The sequence below is a fragment of the Miscanthus floridulus genome, chromosome 4, assembly GCF_019320115.1.
Source record: "Miscanthus floridulus cultivar M001 chromosome 4, ASM1932011v1, whole genome shotgun sequence".
Lineage (NCBI taxonomy): Eukaryota > Viridiplantae > Streptophyta > Magnoliopsida > Poales > Poaceae > Miscanthus > Miscanthus floridulus.
Window position 1 is genome coordinate 14,031,092 of NC_089583.1, and position 23,846 is coordinate 14,054,937.

General features: G+C 47.8%; 2 protein-coding genes across 8 annotated transcripts; one reads left to right on the top strand and one right to left on the bottom strand.

The window, feature by feature from the left end:
- Positions 1 to 6,718: 6,718 nt before the first annotated feature.
- On the top strand, positions 6,719 to 7,501 carry LOC136548073 (disease resistance protein Pik-2-like). Its single transcript, XM_066539718.1, has one exon. It carries the CDS (start codon positions 6,719 to 6,721, stop codon positions 7,499 to 7,501), a length of 783 nt encoding a protein of 260 aa, XP_066395815.1.
- Positions 7,502 to 12,031: 4,530 nt separating this feature from the next.
- Positions 12,032 to 17,677, bottom strand: LOC136549455 (NADP-dependent malic enzyme, chloroplastic-like). 7 transcript variants are annotated; one of them, XM_066540735.1, is made up of 7 exons: positions 16,976 to 17,656; positions 15,738 to 15,792; positions 15,574 to 15,659; positions 13,378 to 13,459; positions 12,984 to 13,022; positions 12,725 to 12,823; positions 12,032 to 12,583 (listed from the first exon to the last, which is right to left on the bottom strand). In XM_066540735.1, exons 4-7 carry the CDS (start codon positions 13,423 to 13,425, stop codon positions 12,305 to 12,307), a joined length of 465 nt encoding a protein of 154 aa, XP_066396832.1. In that variant the 5' UTR covers positions 13,426 to 13,459; positions 15,574 to 15,659; positions 15,738 to 15,792; positions 16,976 to 17,656; the 3' UTR covers positions 12,032 to 12,304. The 7 variants fall into 7 exon arrangements, 5 of the variants coding, with proteins under 5 accessions (XP_066396832.1, XP_066396831.1, XP_066396835.1 ...); XM_066540734.1 differs by having other exon boundaries at positions 13,378 to 13,463; XM_066540738.1 differs by lacking the exon at positions 15,738 to 15,792.
- Between the last annotated feature and the right edge of the window lie 6,169 nt (positions 17,678 to 23,846).

The window sequence follows — 23,846 nt, forward strand, 5'->3', positions numbered from 1 at the left end:
AAAGGTGTAAGGACCGAGGATCAATTGGCGGATATCTTCACTAAACCGCTAGATGAGGCGACTTTTTGTCGATTGCGGAATGAGCTCAATGTTCTTGATTTTGGCAACTTCACTAGAAAATGAGCTTGTGTTGTCCCTTGCATTGCATTGTAATATACAACATGTCTACTTTGTGGTAATGCATATAGGGCTTGTCTAACATTGTTAAGATAACCGTCGAAAAGCGTGTGAAGAAGCTTAACCTTGGATCAAACTTGACAAGCAACTAGAATTACTTTCAAGTATTGCATATGCATGTATGTTGTTTTGTCGTTTATCTTAAATCACCCTTTTAATTGCCTATTTTCTTAAAAAGAATTATAGACTAAGGCAAAATACTTTGAAAATTTTGAGGGTTTGAGAGAGGTCACTCACATCAGTCCCAATTGGTGTTTATTTGGATCTTATTGAAGTTGAGACTTGATTGGGAACAGGCAGCTCGAAGGAACATTTAAGATCTGCTGAAAAAGAGTGATCGGATGCTGCACCGGACTCTGAAGTCCAATGTCCGGTCAGTTCATAGGAGGTGAACCGTGCTGCGGAGGAGCGACCGGACGCTGAAAACAGTGCTCTCCTAGCTTCCGGTCAGATTGTGGTTCAGCGTCCGATCAAACAAAGGTGATCACGGCAGTGAGGTCCGAACTCTAGTTGCATCCGGTCGAGGTTCATCGGACGCGTCTGGTCACAACTCCGGAGGTTTTGGACCTCTCTGGAGTCGACCGGACTCTGGGTGGCAGCGTCCGGTTGTTGCCACTGGAGCGTCCGGTCAATAGATTTTGTGCGGGAACCAAACTCTTATACTTTTCCTTTCCTGTCACGTTGGGGGCCACCATAAAATCAAGCCACGCCACCGTGACCTAATCCCTCAACCCGCTCCAGCGCCGACATCGCCGAGCCACCACATCGCATCCACGCCATCTTCCTCGCCTCCCGCAGGGCCGCTATCCCACACCGTTGCGCCCACGCTCTAGCGCCACCGTCCCGCGCCGCTCCCGAGTGCCATAGCGCCGCCGTGCTCCTCCACACCGCAGTGCCCTATTCTAGCATCACCATGCCCTAGCGCTGCTCTATTCCGCCATCCACGCGCTAGCCCCGCCACCAGAGCCTCACTGGAACCCTAGCTGCCCTCCACGCCGTGCCACATTGCGCCACTGCTCCAACAGTGCCACCGATCCACTACGCATTGCCAACCCTAACCCTAGGCGATTCCCGGTGGTTTCCCGCATGTCGTTCCTCTTCTCATCGTTTCGCTGGTTCGTCAGGTAGCAAGCCCTCATTTCCAATTTTGTATCTATTGCTTACTTTCTTAGGGTTTCGTATCTCTAGATGAATAATTAAAATTATTTGTATATCCTATCTATTCTATCATGCAGCGAGTCGGTGCCGTTGTGGTCCTATTTGTAGTTGTCAGTCAACTCGGGGCCAAGCTCGCAAGTATGGATTGAGGCCAAGCCTCGAAAGTGACAGTTGGCAGTTGATCTTTGTCAGTGGTAGTTGTTCTTTTTAGCTCCATCAGATGGCTCGTGTCAAGAACGTTGGAGGAGGTCCTAGTGATGAGGATCCGAGGCCCCCAGTTCACCTACCGGTAGATGTGAAAGGAAAGGCAACCAAGAATCTTGCAACAAAGAAGCGCAAGTATGCAGATGCTGACACTGAGAGTGCAGCTGCAGTTGCAGCCGCCGCAGAGCATGCAGAGAGAGGAGGTGCTCATAGTGGTGTTGTTATTGGAGATCCACTTTCACCAGCTCAGAGGGCCGCCATCCAGGAGGTTGAGCGTCGTCATGGCACTCCAGCTGGGATAGCCATGGTTAGAGGATGACGTGTTGCCATATATGAGAGTCAGCCTCAGGGGGAGTCACAGCAAGAGCCAAAGCCAACAGAGCAGACAGAGCAGGCTTAGGAGGGAGAGCAGGCAGAGGAGACAGAGTAGGCACCTCAGTCACACCAAGGCCAGAGACACAGCGGAGGGGTTCTCGTCCCCCTCCCAGACCACAGGGTCCACCTCTAGTGACTCACTTGGATTTGAGGGCTGCCATGGCCAAGCAGGTGCAGTAGCTTAGGTTCGTAGCATTCGAGGACTAGTTCCCGCCTAGGAGGGATGAGCGTGCATCAGAGTGCTTCTACACACCACTGTAGGAAGATTTTTATAATGCATATCTTAACAGTGGGGCACTATTTAGGTCTCAGAGGGTGTGCAACATTGAGTCCATCGTAGCAGCAGTTGGAGAGCATATTCGCCCTTACCTAGCTTATCTACCAGGGCTGATAGATTTACTTGGATGAACAGGCTTATATGTTTCATCTTGGGTCCATGAGTTCTATGCTTCACTCTAGATTGACCCGCATCACAGATTCATACACTTTGCATTTAGAGGCAGAGATTACAAGCTGATGAGCTTCAGGGTCAGGGAGATACTCAGGCTTCAGGAGCAGTCCATTCGGCTACATGAGGTGTGTTATGGTCAGACAGAGCCTCCTCGATGCCCTCACGGCAGTCTTGTGCCTCCTACAGATCTAGTCCGCCACTACTTCATAGAGCCTTTTGGTGAGGGGTCGAGCAGGACACCTAGGGATCTTACTCCTACAGCCAGAGTGCTTGATGCTATCTTGAGGAGGACCCTGCTTCTGAGGATGGGATATCATGAGGGCTTGACTCGCATTCAGCTATGGCTTCTAAACTCTCTGATGCAGTAGACAGTCTTTGACATTTGGGATCTCATTCTATCAGAGATGGAGGATACTATTGCAGAGGGGTTCAGATGTCATCGATAGTTCTCATTCTATCAGAGATGGAGGATACTATTGCAGAGGGGTTCAGAGGTCATCGATAGTTGCCCTATGCTCATTGGATCACTTTTCTTATTCACAGAGCAGCCACAGTTAGACCTCCTGAGATGTTGGCAGAGTATAGTGGTGCTACTATAGAGTTCCCTGCATACAACATGACTCAGATGCTTCGCCATAGTGCAGAGAGGACTCCTAGCCAGCAGCGTCGTCGCCCAGAGGTGCTAGAGTCTGCAGCCCAATAGGATGAGACCATCAGGGGCATAGCAGCTACAGAGGAGGAGCAGTTAGATGCTCAGCAGGAGGGTATGGTCGAGAGCGACCCTAGCGACAGCTCAGATGATGACTACCCAGCTATCCCTCAGATTCCTCCTCAGCGACATGACCATGAGGCTGGTAGCTCCAGTTCAGCTCCACCTGCACCACAGACAGATCTCGCTCTACTTGCTATCCTTGAGCCGATGAGGCAGGATCAGGCTCGCCAGGCATAGGAGACCGCTGCTACATTTGCACAGTTTCAGACCAGGCAAAATGAGTTTCAGCGACAGCAGCAGGCGATCCATCAGCAGCAGTAGGCTATACAACAGCAGTAGTAGGCCATGCATCAGCAGCAGCTACTCATGCAACAACAATTACTCGGATTTATGTAGCATGTGGTTACTGCTATTGGAGCTCCACCACCACAGCATACACCTTAGCTTGGTCAGCCTGCCACCACTTCACAGACTCCAGTTGTACATCCTAGTGGGCTTTAGAGTCAGGGACAGACTACTACTCAGTTTGCTTCACCTACAGAGTAGATGTCTTAGGGGTTTGCCTCGCTAGTGCCAGCCCCGCAGTTCACACCTTTCTAGATGGGCTTCACACCGGCTCAGACTTCCTCGCTGCTTGTGCCAGATACTTCAGTCTCTAGGAGCCTTGGAGCGACATTCGGTGAGTTGACAGGGCAGCCCACTCCGCCATATCTACATGTCCTAGGTCCTTCCATAGTTGCACCTATTATCGGGACTATAGAGACGCTCCCTTCTTCTGTTGCATCATCAGAGCCACCTGCTACAGTCATACCTTTAGAGTCACAGGCCGCACCAGTCCCTGATCCGACCCAGACCGCTTCAGCGTCACTTCCAGCTACAGAGGGTTAGACAGCTCAGAGCTTAGGATCAGATGATGATGGCACACAGTTCTAGATCGCTCATCGCACCTCAGCGCCCGACCCGTCCACTGTAGCCCCGCTGACCGACCCTGAGGTTTTGGTGTTTGACGCTAAAGGGGGAGAGGGATCGAGTATGATAGACTTAGGGGGAGCGATATATCTAGTGGGAGCCATTATCTATTATATTTGGATTTTTTATGTGTGATACTTATTATGCATTCATGTTTAGTTTCATGCATTGAACTATATTTATGTGATAGTGATATCTACCTGATGTGATATTTATGTGATATGTGATATGTGTGCTCTCTACTTTGAATCATTTATATGTCATATCACTTGATTATGCTCATTTGTTTTGCTTCCGCATTTTACTCCGATGCAAATGAGCTTTATTACTTGTACTCATGCTTATTTCAAATCTATTGAGTACATCATGTTGGCTTGGGTCATATAAGCTTGCCTAACTCTTTTGTTCTTATTGCAAAAAGCTTATATGAACCAAGCATGTTAAAAACCTCAACTCTTTCACATACTCGAGGTGGTATTGTCATCAATCACCAAAAAGGGGGAGATTGAAAGCATCTAGGCCCCTAGTTGGGTTTCAGTGATTAATGACAATACAAGATTACTGTGACTAACATGTGTTTTGCAGATGCAATTAAGTTAGGTCATGGTAATGGAGATTGATTGGGCAATCATGGTTGTCATGGCCCTACGATGGAAATCGTTTCGGTTTTCAAAGGATGGACGGCATGGTTAAGGATGGACTAGTTCTAAGTGTCGTTTGGTGTTGAAGAGACACTTAGAGTAGTTTAGGACTTTGTTTTTCATTTGGCCATACTATTAAGGGGGGTATGGACGGGTAGCTTGACCTAGGTGAGTCTAGTGGGTTAGGTGTGGTGCATACTTGTTAAATCTAGCACTAGGTAGCTCCTAAAAAGCCCTTAGATCAATTGGAGCAAACTTCATTCACATATGATTGCGAGTTGAAAGTGAATGGAGGGTCAAATGTTGACCGGACGCTGGTTCCGGTGTGACCGAATGCTGGCGCAGAGTACGGTCAGTTCATTTAATCAATGTGTTTTCGTCTGGTGCGACCGGACGCTGAGAGTTGAGCAATCGGACGCTGGGTGCCAGAGTCCGGTCGACTCTAGTCAGGTTCCAGAGAGGGAAAATCCTGATCGGATGTGTCCGGTCAGTGCTGACCAGACGCTGGTCAGGTTTCCGGCTACTGACCGGACGCTGAGCAGCAAAGTGACCGGACGCTGGGTTCCAGAGTTTGGTCAACACCAGTAAGGTTCCAGAGAGGGAAAATTGTGACCGAACGCGTCCGGTCAGTGCTGACTAGACGCTGTCCAACATCCGGTCACAACTTAAACACTGGGTTTCGGGGAGAACTGACCGGAGCGTCCGGTCAACATGACCGGAGCGTCCGGTCGCCCCGCAGAGGCACATAACCGTTCGTTTTGAACACGGGTGTATAAATACAACCTCCCTTCGTGTGAGGAGGTGCTTTTGCTCATTCCAACAGCTGAGAAACACCTTTGAGAGTGCCAAGAAGAGCAAGGTTCTAGTGAGGTGATTGAGATTTGAGAATCCAAAAAGAGACCTCATTAGTGAAAGCAAGAGTAGCAAAGTGTGCATCCACCCTTCTCATTAGGCTTGTCGTGGTCAAGTGAGAGTTCATGCTTGTTACTCTTGGTGATCGCCATCACCTAGACGGCTTGGTGGTGATTGGGAGCTTGGTGATCATCCGGAGAGTTTGTGGATGACCCAACTCAAGTTGTGAGCGGTTGTGGGTGATTCACTGCGATGGAGTGTCGAAGAATCAACCCATAGAGAGCACTTGATCCTTGCGCGGATCAAGGGGGAGCTACACCCTTGTGCATGTGCTCCAACGAGGACTAGTGGGGAGTGGCGACTCTCCGATACCTCGGCAAAACATCGCCGCGTTCCTCCTTCTCTCTTTACTTTAAGCATTTACTATGAGCAATTCAATTCTTGTCTTTACATTCATAGAATTGCCATGTTAGAGTAGGATTGGAACTTAGGGTGCAAGACTTTTGTGTGGTAGAACATTAGAAACACTTTTTAGGCACAAGGGGTGAAGTGGGCTAAGTGTAGGGTTTAATTATTGCAAAGAAATTTAGAATTAGCCCAATTCACCCCCCCTCTTGGGCATCTTGATCCTTTCAACATGCTTCTTGAGGTCATGGTGTCCAAGTCCTTGGAAGCTAACTTTCTTAGCCTGCATGGAGGGCAGTATAAGGGGATGTTGTATGACAAGATCTGTCGCCTCTCCATCCAAGCTGACGTAGAAAGTGTAGATTCTGTAGCAAAGAGAAATGTTGAAGGCCGCCGAGGCGAGGATAATTTGAACATACAACATATTCGATCATTGAGCATGTTCCAGCTCCATGGGCAACACAAGCTCCTGAAAAAGCTAGGCGACTTTGTCCTCTTGATGGTGCTTGACCTAGACGAGTAACAAACAAGCATCTGAGCTACGCCTGCAATTTATACCTACTTAGGTTCCTAAGCTTGAGGCATACAAAGATAAGCAAGGTGCCTAGGCAGATCGGGAATCTAGAGCATTTACAGACGCTTGATCTAGCTTACACGCTCCTTACTGAACTGCCAGAAACAATCACAAAGCTGGAGAAACTCGAGGACATACGGTTTTCCCACAAGGAAAGTCATTGGGGTACTATGTGGACTATGCCTAGAGGAATAAGCAAAATGAAGGCTCTACATGTGTTGCGTAGGGTATGTCTTGGGAATGACTCTAAAGTTGCCCAAGAGATAGGTGAACTTGAGGAACTGGAGGAGTTAGACTTATCCATCGACGACAACAAGGCCATTGATAAGGAGGTTCTCAAAGAACTTGCTCTGTCCATAAGTAAGATGCACTCCCTCCGGTGGCTCACTATAGGACAACATGGAAGTAGTGATGATGGTGGCAAGATACTGAACTTTCTCCATGACCTACCAACACCACCGCGACTCCTCCGAACCCTTTTGATCACAGCTGACATCGAAAATGGGTTGCCTAGGTGGATCGGGTCACTGGCACATCTTGTTAGTTTCATCACTCTGCGTACAACCCTTATTGGTGAAGAGCTCTTTGATGTCCCGTGTAAGCTGCCCAACCTGAAGGCATTGTACCTGCACTGGGATTGCTACAGGGGTGATGAGCTGGTTGCACGCAGCAGCTACAAATTTCTGGCGCTCAGGGACCTGATTCTTGGAGGTTATCAACCCAAAGTTATCCGATTTGAGGAAGGATCGATGGAAATGGTTGAGATGGTTGAACTGTGGTTTGGCGCCCGCAGGTCCATACACGTGGTGGAGAGGCGCATCGCTAGCATTGAGCACTTGACCAAGCTGAAAAAGGTTACGCTCCAGTGTCCTGCAGACAACTCTACACTAATCGGCACGGTACTTGAGCAGCTAAAGGATGAGAATGATGGGAGGTCGAGGACCAACTCCAACCAATTCCAAATTACAGTTAAATATACGTGATTGTTGTATATATCGTCTTATTTAATACTGTTGAGAACATCAAAGCTGGTTGTCCAGCCGTGTCTCTTTTGTACCTAAGTACTGCTGCTTTTCCTCTTGAATGCATGTATATATCTTCCAAAAAAAGAATTCCCTTGTTGGTATGGAACGCAGTTTCTGTGTACACTATTGTGAACTTGTGATTTCAGGTGAGCCTTCCGCAGACTTGTGTTTGTCTTGGACATTATTACACGCGCTACTTGATCTATGTACCTCTCCCGCAGTGCAAATTATGGGACTGGACTACCAGAGCAGAGCTCCGGTTTCCAAATCTCAATTCCCATTGACGAGGCCGGCCCGCCTAATTGGGCAGCTTCGCGTAGGCGGTAGGAACGACTACCAGGCTGCAACAGAAGGGATGGAGGAAGGGCTATGGGCTATGGCAATTTATGTTTCTGGCCTTGTCCCACAACTTAGGGTGGGCGTTCGGTTCTCGGTTCGGTTCCCTCGGTTATCGATGAAATTCGGTTCCTTGAAAATGGAAAGCAATCGGTTCCATAAAATTTAGGAACCGAGCATTTTTTGTTCTCGGTTATTTCGGTTCAGTTGTAGTTCTAACCGAACTAACCGATTTTTTTCAGCAAAGGTTAAGACAAGAAAAAAATGCAGGTTTTAAAGCAAATTTAGACAACACCACCTCTAATTTAGATTATAATAATTAATAAGGGAACAATAGCAATATAGTAACACAAATACATAGCAATTCAGTATGAGACGTCACACAAAAATCAAACATTGTCATACAAAATACTAGTAAGGGAAGTACAATTCATGAATTTTGGTTCTTTCGGTCAGTTCTGTTATCCGAGAGTAGGAACCGAAATTTTCTCGGTTATTTCGGTTCCTCAAAATTTAGAACCGAATAAGGAACCGATTTTTTCGGTTCTGGTTCTTTCGGTTTTGATTCTTTCGGTTCGGTTTCTCGGTTTCGGTTAATTATGCCCACCCTGACCCGCAACCACGAGGTCTAGAAGAATATAGCAAGGGGCCTCCTCTGTCCTCTGTTCGATGACTAGAGGATGGCAGAAGGTTAATTTTTGTGGTCTATTATATTATTAGTTAATTCATTTTGGGGTATGGTGTTCTTTTTCTTGCATTGAAGGCCAAAGATGATTTTCTCTCATCTTTTTTAACTCGGAATTTTTTTTTCATTTCAAATGTCCGGCACCGTTTGCTCCTACGATGATCTCCGTGATATGGAGTATTTTTTTTAGGTTCACACCGGGGGGAGAAAGGCCTCCCCACCTGAATTTCATTCCACAGATGCCGGACTAGCCGGGAGGTGAAAGGGCATGGCGCCAATCCCAATACAAAATTCCGAGAGGTACATGATAAGGACTAAGGAGAGAGAGAATACAACACTTAACAAAACAACCACAAACACAATATGATTCAGCTACTAAGTCCGCCTACTGGTCGAAGCGTCTGCAAGCACAACTTCCTAACCTATGGCACCACCAAAGACATACTCCGAAGAGCTCCACATCACATACGTAAGGTATTGAGTGGGATCCGACAGATGGCAGCCAGGAAGCTGCAAGGCATTGTGTCGGAGCCAACATGCGACAGTAGTGAGTAGCATCGCCTAAGAGTGCATCTGAGCTCCAACCAACGCCCGCCAACGCCATTTGGGGGAAGGAAGCATCAAATCCAGGAGGAGAATGAGGAGATCCAGAGTGGAGATCAAGGTCCCCGCCACCTAGCATATGATGTGGCGAAGCACTCAAGTGATGTAGAGAACGACAGAGCATGCTGTTGGTGACGAGCACCAGACAACAAATAGTGTTTGCAGAGGCCAAGGGGTAGGAGGGTAGCCATACCAACAACAAGATGGGGAGGAGAGCAACCAAGGAGAGCACAAGGGCACGTGGGGGCACACACGGAAGCAGGTATGCTTGCATCGATGCCTTCAAGAAGGAGAATGACGTCCACGGACGCCACCATCGATGAATAGAGCACCAAGCCCGTAAGGGCTTGCGTCCTGGAACCTGCTTAGTAGATGCATCAAGCGTGGATTGGCCATCACGATAGCGGGAGCCAGAATCTGCCCCTCCACAGTGGCGCCCTCAAGAGGGACACGACGTTGTTGACGCCACCACCACCGGCTCCAGATAACTAGAGCTAGGTTTTCACGTGGAGGACAGGAATAGTACTACAGTCATGGGTTGGGCAGCCTACACATCAATGCCTCCAAGGTAGTAAATGGCGCGAGAGGGCATCATCATTGGTCGCACAGACAGGGTCGTGCATGGCTTTTGCCTAAGCTCCCCAAACCCGTGAACTATAGCACATCGTCTCAGGCAAAGGAGGTGCTTGACGAGGCCCTCGGCGAGGAGCGCATCCATCACCTCCTTGCGGCCGTAGTACCCTGCGCAGAGCGCGGATCTGAGCACAGGAGCGCACAATGCGTGGAGCTCCCCCCACGCAAGGAGCTCGTCCATCAGTGGTCTCTACATGGCTTCCACCAGGCCGTTGAGCGCGTGCAGCGGCGCCTCCGGATCCCGACGAGGACACGGACACCACCATCGCGCTAATAGCGGGGCCCATGAGAACAGGCCCGACGAACACGTCCATGTTGAAGTGCACCAGCGCCAGCCCCGTGGCCGCATAGGCGTCACCCACGCAGGGTCCCCGAGCTCGGCCTCCATCGCTGGGAACAAGCCGTGGCGGAGCAGCACGCCTTGGAGTCGCGGATCGAATCGCTCGCCCGCCCGCAGACAGTGCCGGCCACGCGCGGGACCGCCCTCCGCGCTGCATCGATGTTACTGTGCGTGCAGGGATAGGGAGCCGGAGTTAGACGCCTCGGCGCTGCATAGGCGGGCGCCCTCGGGGGCCTTCGTCCGCCTAGTCGCTACCGCGCCGCGCGCTCGGTGCCACGCGCCAGATCCGGGGCAGAGGCCATCGGATACGTGCCCCAACGTGCCCACCGACTGCATGCTGCCCGCCGGCCACCGCGCCTGCTCGGCCCCCACAGGGCAGATCTGGGCAGGGGGCACCGGACCCTGTCGGCTTTTGAAACTCTGTGCAGCTCGAACTCCATGCTCGCCACCAGGAGTACGACGCCGCACAGCCCGCGTCCAGCCGAGTGCGCAATGCCGCCGCTGGATCTGGGCCTAGAGAACCCAGATCCAGAGCTTCATGCTCGCCGCCAGCCTTCCATGCTCTGCCACGCCATCGCCGTCACCTCTGGCGCTAGCAGCAAGGCCCGCCTCGAAGAGAGCAGATCCATGGATGCAGGCACCGGATCTGGCCTCGTAGGGCATAGGTACGCCACCACGCCGGTCCCCTTGTCTACCATGGAAGAAGGGAGTTCTGGGGAAGATGGGAGAGAGTGGGGAAGGGAGGAGATGCAAGGGTGCCAAGGCTGCGTTGTTGAGCAGCACCGCACGCCGCCGCCACCACTCGTCGGCGAGCAGCGGCGGCGGCCGAGGGAGCTCGCTGGTGGGGGGTCGAGCGAGGCGGCAGTGGGTGTTGCCCCCCGAGTCACCTTGGAGAGACGACGCGGGAGGAGCATTTGTTCAATTTGTTCGATGAACAACTTGTAATAGCTACTCCTAAACTTTCGTGATACGGAATCTGAATGAATGGATGATTTTAAAATATTAAGATAAATGGTAAATGACCATTTGCACCTCGACCTTATCCACGATCTCCCATCACCCTTCCTGCATTGTCTCCCACATCGCAGGAGGAGGTTCTTCTCGGTCGTGCATGGGCGTCTCGCAAAACACGTACCTAGTGGGTGGTGGCGCCGCGAAGGTAAGGTGTGGCCTAGGAAGGGCGGACATAAAGCGTGTGGGTGGCCGCATGTGGCAGCAGTCAAGCCAGCGGCTAGGCGTGGGTGAATGTGCAGGCGCAGGGCAGGTCGCCGCACAATCAACTGTAACTCCAAGCCACAGCATTGACTTAGAGCAAGTATAATAACATGCTGTAAGCATGCTGAATGTTGAGGTAGAGAAGATAGGAGAGGAGAGAGAAGAAACGAGCTGTAATCTTACAGCCGACTTAGACACAAGAACGAAGAAACTTAACTAGAGAGACAAGTGGATCATGTATTAATGGTGAAGAGTTAACTATTATATAGGTGGGCTAAGATATCACTACACCACAACACCAAGATTAGCGATGGACGATTTGACGCTAAAAGCGGCTACAGCGACAGATGAACTGATGCTAAAAAGTTACAGCAACAAACTTGCGCAGACGCTATAAGTCCTGTCGCTAAAAATCTTTAGCGTCAGAGGGTACTTTTAGCGACAGATAGTCTGTTGCAGTGAATATTTACAGTGACAGATAGCCTATTGCCACTCTTTAGTGACAGATAATCTGTTACCCCATTCACCGTCAGATCATCCAACACTCCATACATTTACAGTGACAGACTGTTCAACAGAACAATTTAATATAAAAAAATACAATTTTTAGCACATATCAAAACGATATTCAATGCTGATATAGTGTCCACATGTCACATGAAGATACACAAACACATATCACATGCAGCTCAATACATATAACATCCAATTTGTCTTGTACATAACATCCATCAAAGTCAAGCACCAAATGAATTTGTCTTGTACATCAGTATGGAACAAGATGAAATACAGTAGAAATCAACGTATATATGTAAACTCACTCCTCTAGCTGCAACAATCATCAGCTCAACTTTTTATTCACTCATCACTCTGTAGTCTGTCTGTAATAATAATTCACCCGTTTCCTTTCCTTTGCGCCGGCCACAACCCCCAGCCATGGTCCTAATCCTTACCGGTAGCTGCGGTAGGTGGGGGTGTACATGCAGCCCTTGCCCGAGGTGTCGATCAGCACCGTCGGCTTCAGCGACTGCACCGCCTCTAGCAGCGTCGCCACGGGCTCGTGCTCATGCGCCCACGGCTTCTTGAACGCCTGCAGCGAGTCTATCCGCGACGCCACGATCAGGCCCTTGGAGTCCATCAACCAGATCTTCGGGCGGCACACCTCGATCGGAGACCCAGTCTCTTTTGACATCTCGAGAGCAATGAGCTCGGCAATGCCAGTCCCGGCCTGCAAGCAGACAACAAAAGCATGTCAATTTCACCAAGAAAAGCAGCCCGTGCGTAATCCAAAACTTTGAGAAAGAAGAGGTAAGGTAATTAACACTGCTGCAGTATATAATGTAGATCAAACCATATAATCAAAACTGACCTCGCCGGCACCGAGGAACAGGTAAGTGTGGTCTGCAAGCGTCCCGCCAACCACCTTGAGCGCCACCAGGAGGCCTGCTAGGACCACGGAGGCTGTTCCCTGCAACAATTACACCTGCATCGTTTTTGTTCATTCATCGGCACAGTATAGAAAGAAAAGGACGAGTACAAAACAGGCAGCACCCCCTGTTTCTGAATTTGGCATCCATGGACCAATGGACCATGGTGCTACTGTCAACACACAGAGCTGCATAAGCTACCTGGATATCGTCGTTGCAGACGAGATGGCTCTCCCTGTACTTCTCCAGCAGGTCAAAAAGAAGTGATGCAGTTGTGATATTTTAAAAAAATGTTTATAAGGATTGCAATGAGGCGTTATGAATCCTGAATTTTAAAAACAATATACTCAATGGATACTGGGAAAAAGAACAAAGAGATAGCAAAGAATACAGTTTATTAATGTAAAAAAGATGAAATGTGATCCAATATACACTTTGAAACTGTCATAACACATATATATGTAAATAAGATCAAAAAATTGGTTTTGTTCTAGGATCATACAAAGAGTGTAGAATATGAAAACAGAGAGTGTTTTAGAATACACATATACAGAGTTTATACTCATATAAGGAGATGGGGTGGTACAATAGTTACCGGTTTGAATAGTTGGCTTTCACCATCATGGCTTTGGATGAGCTTCATCACAAAAATTCTACTGTCACAACTTGTGGACCATCTTCCTAATTTTGAAAAAAAGAATGAAATTAGGAAAGGGATGTTTATAGAAAACGGAGCATTAAAAGCACAGTAGTACATAACCAGAAACAAAAAAGAAGCATGGAACGCATGGCTTCCTATTCAGTATTAGCTACTATAGTAACTAGCTAACTATTGGGTGGTATTGGATCCAAGCAGTCTTAGGTGGTTGTTTTAGCTAGCAGATCCAAACCACACCAAAAGCTAAAAAATAGATAGCTAAAAAATATTAGCTAGTGAACTATTGTATTAATCAGCTATCTATTGGATGCTATTAGGTCGTCTTAGCGAGAGACATCAAACTACCAACTAATTGTTAGCCTACAGACACTACTCATCCGTCCACTACAATAAGATAACCTGTCAAAAAGCATAGGTGCGCTCCTCCATCATCAGTCAACTTGTAATTTTTAATCTGCTGGGCTTTAAGCACACCACAGCCAGCTAAATTATGATATGTTGCAGAAATGCGTCTCAATTCTCAAAACATCTAGAACATGGTGGTTGCTATTTGATAGATGCAACCTTAATCCTCACACAAAAAGTGGTTAGAACATGACTGGTATTGTCAAAAATGCAACCTTGATCCTCAAGCACAAGGATTAATCTGGGATAATGATCTCCTTCCTCAGTATAAAGGAACAGACCATAAAAAAAGGCACGGAACTACATTTAATTTCCAACATGTTCCAGAACCAGGAACACCAAGTTGTTATCTAACTATTCACATAAACTCACTATTAAAAATACATCTCATCTTTGCCAAACCAGAGAAGCTTATATGAGGGGCAGAAATAATAATCCAAAAGGTTAGCACAGCACAATCAGGCAAAAATAAAATAAAATAAAAGAAGAAACGAGCATAAAAGCACAAAAGTCAGACCTCAAGCAATCCAAATGATCTACCATCTCCACTGTTTATAACTTTGTACTGCAGCATCATAAACTTCATACTCACAAATTTATAACTTTATGTATTAAAAACTTGACATGCTGAATTAGGAACTTTATACTAGCTCATTGAAAACATTATAGTCCAAGATATAAAACATACATGTTTAGGTTAAAAAAATTGTAACACCATCAGCTAACGTACAGAATTATATATGAGACTTGTAATTTAAAATCAAACATACATGTTTAGGTTACTGAACATTGCCTCTATAATCAGCGCAATGGTTACCAGGTAGCAGTTTTATGTTGAAAGATCAACACAAAATCTTTTGTGAGTTCTGAAAAAGAGGTTCTCAGTTTTTTGAACTATATGATGACTACAAATTTCAGCCTATAGATTTGCACAAGACATAGGCACATTGAATTAGGTCACAGGTATACGGTCAGAAGAACATGAATTTGATCAGGATGTACTGAAAGCAAAAGCAGGAAGCTGATGCCAGTTAAATCATATAACATTCCTACTGACCTGCCTATAGCCTTGTAATAATGTTTATCCTGATTGGGTGGGAGTGGTACTAGTTGGTGTGGAATTGATTGGTTGAGTGAGTTGTCTCATCTTCAACCAGAACGACCAAGAAGAAAACTAAACTACAACATGGAAAAGCGGATAATGATGCCTCAACAACTAGCATCTTAGTTCAGGTTTGAACACGTATTACATATTTTGCTTTACATGTTGAAAAGACCAGGCTGTTTTTTTGGCTACAAATTGTTTTACATACTCATGTAATATATTTTGATATATGCTGTAAATTGTTCACAGGTAGCTATAAAAATTATGGCAAAACAATCTTATCCGCACAAAAAGCACCAGATCACAAAAAGTGTATGCCCTCAAGTCCCAGCTACAAGATGTATCTCTTCATATTTCAGGTAACTATACAACTTTAAGATTTTTTTGAGACAGTAAGATAACTTTGTGCAAACTGTGATGATATCGATGAATACAAACTTAGTTGACTCGATCTTTCCTAGCAAGCTTCATTGTACTGTTAAAAATTCTGAATAACATAGGAATATTAAAATTGCTACGCTTTCTGAACTGAATCAGGAAAATATCTTAGAAAGAAAAAATAGTCAATTTGTAACCAGAGGTACAAAGTTAGCAAAAATTGTAGGAAGAGTACCAGACTATACCTCAATAGTAAAAACAGGGAGGAAATAACCAAAATCACTCTTGTCCAGAAACGTTCTTTTCTTCAAATGCTCCCACAGACCATGACCTGAAAAAATGGAGGTAAGTCAATAATTATATTTGTTAGTTTCTAGTTTAAGAAATGCATTGTATTAGCACAGCTCACTTGTTTATTTTTATTTTCTGACATGCCCAAGAAGACGAACTTTCAAGATCCATAGCTTCATGCAAAGTAGAAGCAAGCACTATCAGTGCAGGGATCAGCTTTTTGAAAAGAAACATGAAAATTGCAGTCCTTGTTTGAAGAACTAAGGGAAAAGCAGGCCAAGTAAGTAGGCTCTCTCCCTGAACCCCTGAACTAAGGGAAAAGAAACATGAAAATTGCAGTCATTGTGATAACTAATAATCATTCTCAGAAGTTGCAGGCTCAAAGTATTTGCTGACATACAGTGGCATTTCTCTTATGTTGACTGCAGCGAAGAATTGGATAGATGTGGACTCTGCTTTGTGAAATTGACTAAGTATCATGTTTCTGCATGCGTGGTAATTATTTTAACTTTTACTTTCCGAAGAAGTGATACGCTATTGAGGCCTTTCTATTTACGAGCTTTTGCACACCAATATTAGTTATTCTACTGAATTCTCTTTTGGAATTCTAGGAAGTGCTAAGCACTTCTATTGACTTTATCAAAGCATTTGTTGATAACTTGAAATATTTTGGTGACAGGTACGGTTTTCATTTTTCAGTCTAATTTGTTCAAAGCATCTTCCCCTATGGCTGAACATTTTTAGTCGCATCACCAGATCCGTGTCAGTGGAGGATGAAGCTAATGGTCCGTCTAAGCAATCAAAACCCTCGTAAAATACCTTGATGAAGAATATCTCCAAACCGAGAAACAGGTGATTTTGAGGTAGGTCCGTTTCATCTTTTTAGTTTTTAGAACTATATGATGACTACAAATTTCACCCTATAGATTTGCAATACACAGTTATTCTTATCGATCAAAACATAAGGTCAATCTGAAACAAATATTGAACAAGTTGGTTTGCTTCTGAATTTTTAGCAGGATGGCATCTCACCGCGAAACCCACTGCTCTGCTAGCACGCAACCAAAGCAGGAACGAGAATGAAACTATCAACCGCCTTGCCCAGAACCTTGCAGGTGCCTAGCCAGGCATCGGTCGCAAAAAGGGAGTCACCACGACGCGCATCACCAGTGAGCGGCCGGCAGAACGCATAGCCGTGTCGAACAGGGTCGACACGAATGTTCGAGCGACCACAAAACACGACGTCGGGGATCACGGAACGACCGGCGCAACGTACACAAGTCTCGCACGTGCACCCGGCGGGAGCAGAGGGGCGAAGAGCGGGGAGGGGCAGGCGGACGAAGTGGCAGCGTGTACCTGGAGGAGCTAGAGTCATTCGAGACCGTCGCCGATGACGATGTCGACGTCCTCGCAGCCGCGCGGGCGGCAGTCGTGTCGCATGAGGGTTTGGATCCTTGTTCCAGGTCCTGACTGCAGATGCCGGGTCTCGACAGGCGGCGGATTCATAGGGCCCATCGCTCCTTAGCCCGAAGCACGCTCCAATCTGCCTCCACCGCCTCCGCCTCCACCTCTGCCTCAAATCGAGGCCGCATCACCGAATCCGCCCCAAATCGTGGCCTCGCCGGTGATGAATCCTCCCCAAATCGAGGCCTCGCCGACGACGACGGACCTTCACCTCCACGTCGACGGGCCCGCACCAGTATCGACGGTGGAGGAGGTCAGCTGATGCCGCCCAAATCGGTGGGGAGGATGAAGATGCCGCCGGATCCGCAGCCTCCTCGATGGATCCAAGGGATGCGTCAGCAAGGGAGCTAGGGAAGGCCGCCGGCTTTCGAGGTGGAGGGGAGAGGGCACCGCCGGGTGGGATCGAGCTGCTGCCGCCGCTCTAATCCAGACAAGAGATGGGGAAATGAGGGAACGGAGCTCCGCCATGGTCGCATGGGGTGGGATGAGGCGGATTGGAATCAGGAGGGCGCGACCGAAGAGGAAAAAGCTAGAGGCGGCTTGCGGGAGATGAAAGAAGAGGCGGCGGCGGCATTGTTTAGGATTTGGTAAAGGACCTAGGGTTTGTCATGATGGGTGGGGTCCATTTTCTTTAGCGACAGATAGATTGACGGTACACTTGGCTTTAGTGACAGATGGTTCAACGCTAAATATGAATACCTATAGAGACAGACACTAAATCGCTAAATGAGAATTTAGCGTCAGATGGTCTCTGAGTTATTTTTAACGTTAGATCTTCCATTGCCAAATATAATTTTTAGCGTCAGATGTCTGACGGTGAAACGGTGTTGTGGTGTAGTGTATAGACTACAAAGATTCTTGTAGCTAGCAGTCAACTGTATTATTATCATTGCTCTTACGGGAGTGCGACATCTCCATGGACAGTAGTCCTGGGAGAGCAGGAGTTGACGTGTAGCCTACTTCTCCCTAACATCGGTAGCAAAGCGCCGTACCATTGTTCCTACACGACAATCAATGAGGAGGATCTCCTAGCGCCCAAGTTGGAGAGAGGGCCTACCCAATAAGCGTGTAGGGGAGTATGGGATCTCCTATCCTTTAGGTTCCTAATTTTTTCATTTTTTAAAGGCGATCAATCTCAGTTGTCGGATCTTGATCCAACGCCCCAGCGAACCCTATGCCAATTCATCTTCTTTCCTAGGGTTGTTGTCTTCCATCGTTCCTCCCGCCTCCTCTAGCCCGTTCTCGAACGCTCCGGCCTCCCGCCCGCCTCCTCTAGTCCTCTAGCCCGTTCTCGGAGGCCCCACCTTCTGATTGCCTCCTCCAACCATGATAGCATCCCCACCGCCAGGGCTGTCGGCTGGTGCCCCTCCCCTCCTCTGCCCTCGCCACGCTAAATACAAGGAAAGCGTTGAAGTTCACCGCCGTCGCCTCCATCCTAACTCTTGCCATCTAGTTGTCTAGCCCCACCTTCTCGACGGCGCTCGCGCCGCTGGCCCAACCTACCACTACCGTCACGCCTACCTGCCTCTCGGGCCCTCCCTTCTAAACCCGAAGGAAGAAGCCGTCGCCTGAATACTCTCCTCAATCTCAGGAGACTGAGATGTAGGAAGTTGGGGGGGGGGAGTATTGTTGCAACGGCTACAGTAACATGCGGTTGTTGCACTGCTTCAGCGACTGCATGGGGAGTTGTGTTAGCATTGCTCAAAAGGATGATCCTATTCTGGTAACAGAGTTAAGCAATCAATGTGGACTTGGGCCATGGCAAGGAAATCCACCACAGTGCATGTCGGTGTTTTGTAAACTGGACTGGTGAATTTATAGATTGTCACGCTGCTCTAGGAAGACGATGGTAGCATCCGAAAGGCATGAGGATTTATACTGGTTCAGGATGCCTACGTCGGGTCTTAGAGATGATCAAGTGCGTGTTCCTCGCTTGAATGCTCTAAAGTTCTTAAAATGGAGGTGCAAGAATGGTGGAAGAGATAGGAGATGGAGCTAGAGCTAGGAGATGGACTGCCCGAATGAGAGCTTCGGGAGTCCGGAGATCGTTGAGATGGGGTGCCCTGGTTGCCCTTATATAGAGTCTAGGGCTAGGTCACATACGAAGAAGGAGGTTCTCTCGACCGAGGGGTCGTGAGCCTGAGGGAGGGAACCTAGCTAACTCAACTTGCAAGCAACGCCGTCTTGTGGTGCACGTCTGGACGTGGTTGTCATCATGGTCCTCTATCCGCGTCGCGGCATGGTGTGGCATGGTGCTACAGTGTCGTTCGTGGCAGTACTGTTGGCACGTTGGTGTTTTGCCAGCTGTCCTGCGCGATGTGGTCTTCGCCGCGGCCTTCCTCATCGCTTCCTGATCTCCCGAGGGCGTCGTACAAGAGTTGGTGGACGCCCCCAGGTCGTTGGTCGTCTTTGTTAGCTTGTGGAGTTGGGAGCCACGATCCCGGGCTCCGGGGTCGTGGCCCTTGTTGATTCGGATGGCCCCTAAGTCAAGGCCTCCGTCGTGGATCCCATTCCGTAGTGGGTGGGGTCGTACATATGTCTCGTCGGGTCATATCTGGACAGTGGGTCACCATACCGTCCGTCACCCCTTGGCGGTGTTGTCTTGTCTCTACGGCGTGACGCAGGGATGGCAGCTGACTGGACCGAGGTGACCGCTGTCTCCTCGGTCCTTGCGGGTTTAGCGTAGCGTGCCTGCTTCTGTCAAAGCAGGCGCGCTTGGCTTGACTCCATCTCCCCCCGTTCCTCCCAGGGGTCGGGACGGTGGAGATGTCGTGAGCCTTCGTGCGGCGTGCGGCTAAGGCAAGGATAGGGGCCAAGGCAGGGTCCGGCCTCAGCGTTTGGCATGGTCCTCTTGGCTTAGTTGGGCCTCGGTCGTTTGGGCTTATACTAGCTGGCGTACCGTGAGCCATCCGAGTGGCTATCTAATCGGTGCCTTGAGACACCCACGGTATCATGACCCTGACAGTGCCCAACTCATGCACTACCAGGCTAGGGTCGTGTCTCGCTTGCATGGATTAGTTCACACATTAGAATTTGTTTGGATGCATCGATATCTATCTCAATTCACCTATGTTGAAGTGCATTGGGATAGAAAATAAAATAAATCCCACTCTAATCTACTCTAACACACCTGTATCCAAACAAGATCTTATATAGTGTCACGTGCCTTGGACCAAGCCTAATTATTTGAGGCGGAGTCGCGTCTGGCTGCTGACCGACTGGCATCAGTCGCTAGTACTTATTCAAGTGACTGAGAAAGGAGAGGATTATGAGTTAGTCATAAAAACCAAATATATTCTTCTACTATATTCTTTTGCCTTCGCCTACCTTGGTTCCCGCCCCCGGCCCGCGCAAACTCTGCGACAAGCCGGCTCCTCGGGCGTCCAGCCACCAGAGGCAGGTTGCCGCAGATCAGCAGTAGCGTCGGATGGACCATGGTGCTGATGGACGTTACAAGCAGGCCGATGGTGATGCTTCTTGCCTTCAATGTGTCAAGTGGACGACGGCGTCGCGGTCAGGTGAGTGGCGTTGGAAACCAAACTGCAGCGGTGAACAATCACGGACATTGCGGGGTGATGCAGATTACTCGGGCATCGTTGCCATCACGACGCAATGGGGATGAGCCTGGGCCGGCTTGAGTCAAGCTGGAGCCGCATGGCCTCATCGCCTAGGAGCCGATGCGCATGAGATAGAAGCAGCATCAAAGCCGTCCCTCTCCTGGCCACATGATCAATTTCTAGGGTGTGTGGCTTCCATCAGCGTGGAGTCTGCACCGAGCGTCCATGCAGCCAGACTGCACCTAATTTTTTTCCCGTTATTTTTGCATGGGAAGGTAGGGGTGTGTGAGCAGTAGGAGGATGTAGCCGACAATGGGAGGAGCTGCTCTTTACAATGCATTTCAATAGAGATTTGAGAAGGGAAATTAGAGAGGAATTGTGGTGAAGTAAAGGAGGGAAATTAAAGTAGGAATAAGTGGATGTGGTGATATTCTCGCAAAAGAGATAAGAAGGCGACACTAGTATAGAAGAGGAGATGGGCTGCATGTTCACATGAAGGACTATACTACGAGGTTCGGCCAGGAGGTGGTGAAAAGCAGAGATGAATGTTGGGCTGATTTGGTCTTGACACACTGCAAAAGAATCTCGACTTGATCCATCAGCAAAAAGAGGAGGTGCAGGGCTAGTTTGAAAGTGAGCTAAGATTGTGGATTTGGGCATGAGTCGAGAGAAGGTGCAGCAAGGATTGGGTTGGTCTATTAAAGAAAGAGAGGAGAAGTTTGCGCCTGCGAGAAGGATTTTGCGAGGGAGATTGGTTGACATGGGATTGACTCGAATTGAGATTAACATGGGTGCTTGATTTGACTTGACCAAAGTGACGATATAATTGTGTGAAAGAGAAGAGAAACAATGATTGATCATGTAGCATAGGTTGAGGGCTTTGTAGATTACTTGGTTGAAAAGAAGTAGGAGCCCGAAAGGAAGAGGAAAGAGAGAAACAGTCGGGCTATTGTTTAAGTAGGATCTTGATAACGGCTTGAACAAGGTTTTAGCAATTTGATCAAAGCTTGATTCAGAGTTAGGGTTTTAGAGACTGGGTATGATATTTCGAAAGATGATGCTGGGATCAAACCCTAGGAGTTTTTGGAAAATATTTAAATTCATTTTTCAAACATAAACTCAATGCAAAGGCATGAAACCATTAAATGAAATTGCAAATATTTTAGAAACTCACATTTTTTTCTACCGTCTAAATTGTTGACAACATAATTAAAGTTGCGAAATTTTAGAAAAAAAAGTAAATCTTTTCTTTTGTTTTAATGTTTTCTCGTCACGTCCCAAAACGTGAATTTTGGGGGCGTGACATTAATGTAGGCTTTTATCTGAGCATTGGAAAGTTGTGAAATATCAAATTTGAAGACAAATAGACTAGTCCATTAAGTAGATTTCAATTGCTCCAAATAAAAGGATTTTTAACACTGCAGATCTGATTGATAGGCTGTATAAATCGTTGTCAACAAAAGCAGCACAGCTGAGCTGCCGCTGGCGAATAAAGACGTATACAACAATCTAGTGTTGAGGCACCGGGGCGGGCCCGCGGTATCTTGAGTTTTAAGTCCACCACCGGTTGTCTGGAAAAATCTCACGCAACCATCACTACTGGAGACGGCTTATTTGCCGAGACGGCAAAGGCCCATTAACCCTCGGCAAAGGCTTTGCCGAGGGCGACCCTCGGCAAAGAGCTCTCGGGGAATTTTGAGTCGGCGAAGAGGGTTTTTGCTGAGGGCCCTTTATCGGGCACTCGGCAAAGCCTTTGTCGAGGACTGGAGCGGCACTCGGCAAAGTAAAGCAGCCATCATGGCGCCGCCGCCTGGGACAGAGTCTTTGCCGAGGGCCGTCTCCGGAGGCCCTCGGCAAAGAATTTTTTTTTTGAAAAATCTTTGCCGAGGGCCTCCAACTATGGCCCTCGGCAAAGAAATGTGCAAAAATTTTCGAAAAAATCTTTGCCGATGGCAATGGGACGGCCCTCGGCAAATAATTATTCTTTTTTTTTGAAAAATCTTTGCCGAGGGCTTCCACTCAGGTCCTCGGCAAAGAAATTTTATTTTTTTTAAAAAAAAATCTTTGCCGAGGGCAATGGGACGGCCCTCGGCAAAGGACCCTTCTTTGCCGAGGGCCTTGGTCATTGCCCTCGGCAAAGAGGCAGAAATTTAATTTTTTTTTGTTTTTTGCATTCCATCGACACAAGCATTTCATATATATACATATATATATATCAAACATCACATATATATATCACACAGATATCACAACCCATTTTTCTCACAATATATCACAACCATAATTGTGAACCACAAATCACAATATATTACAACGACAAGTCACATGTTCATCATCATTCACATGTTTATTACGACAAGTTCATGAAATTCAAGCACAAGTCAGAACCATAAACCACAAATATTACAATAAAGTCCAACCACATCACCTAGCACTAGTCCTCATCAAGGTAGCCTATGAGACGGTGGTGAAGGAAAGGCGGGATCAGCCGGTGACGCACTACCGGGATTATTGGAACCCGCGGACGGAGGCTGCACAAAGGAGCAGAGATTGCATGTGTGAGTAATCCGGGAAAACAGTTTTGGAACTTAGAGATTACATCTAGTAATCTAGGAATACAAAAAGATTAGACTCAATTGAAAATTTCGGCAGCACCTCCCCTGCACGGGGAGGTTTCCAAAACCTACAAGAAACAACGACACGAACGCCGACATCCACAATGGCACGAACGCCGACATCCACAACGGTACGAACGCCGACATCCACAACGGCACGAAGGCCGACATACATGCAAAGCACAAGCGAAAAGTGAACTTTCATACTTACAGGAGTAGCTGCAGGAGTAGGAGGTGGAGGAGCCGAAAACTGCACAGGTACACCCGATGCTTGCCCAAGACTTTGCATGATCACCATCATCTCCGCCATCTGCTTCTGCGCGGCCTCGAACGCAGTTCCGCGTTCTGCTCTTGACTTTGCCTTTTTATTTCTTCCAGCTCGGCCTGCAATATTTCACTCCAATGTACCAGTAATGCAAATCTAATTTAGGTGTGTAAATATCAACGTACGACGAGTAAAATAGGAATTACTTGGAGTGCCTGGACCTGCTGTAGTGCTGGAGAAGGCCGTGAGCGTATGGGCTAGCTGGATCTCGTGCTCCGTGCTCGGATAGCGTCGAGGGAGGGAACAGTGGTGGAGTCGATGGCGCC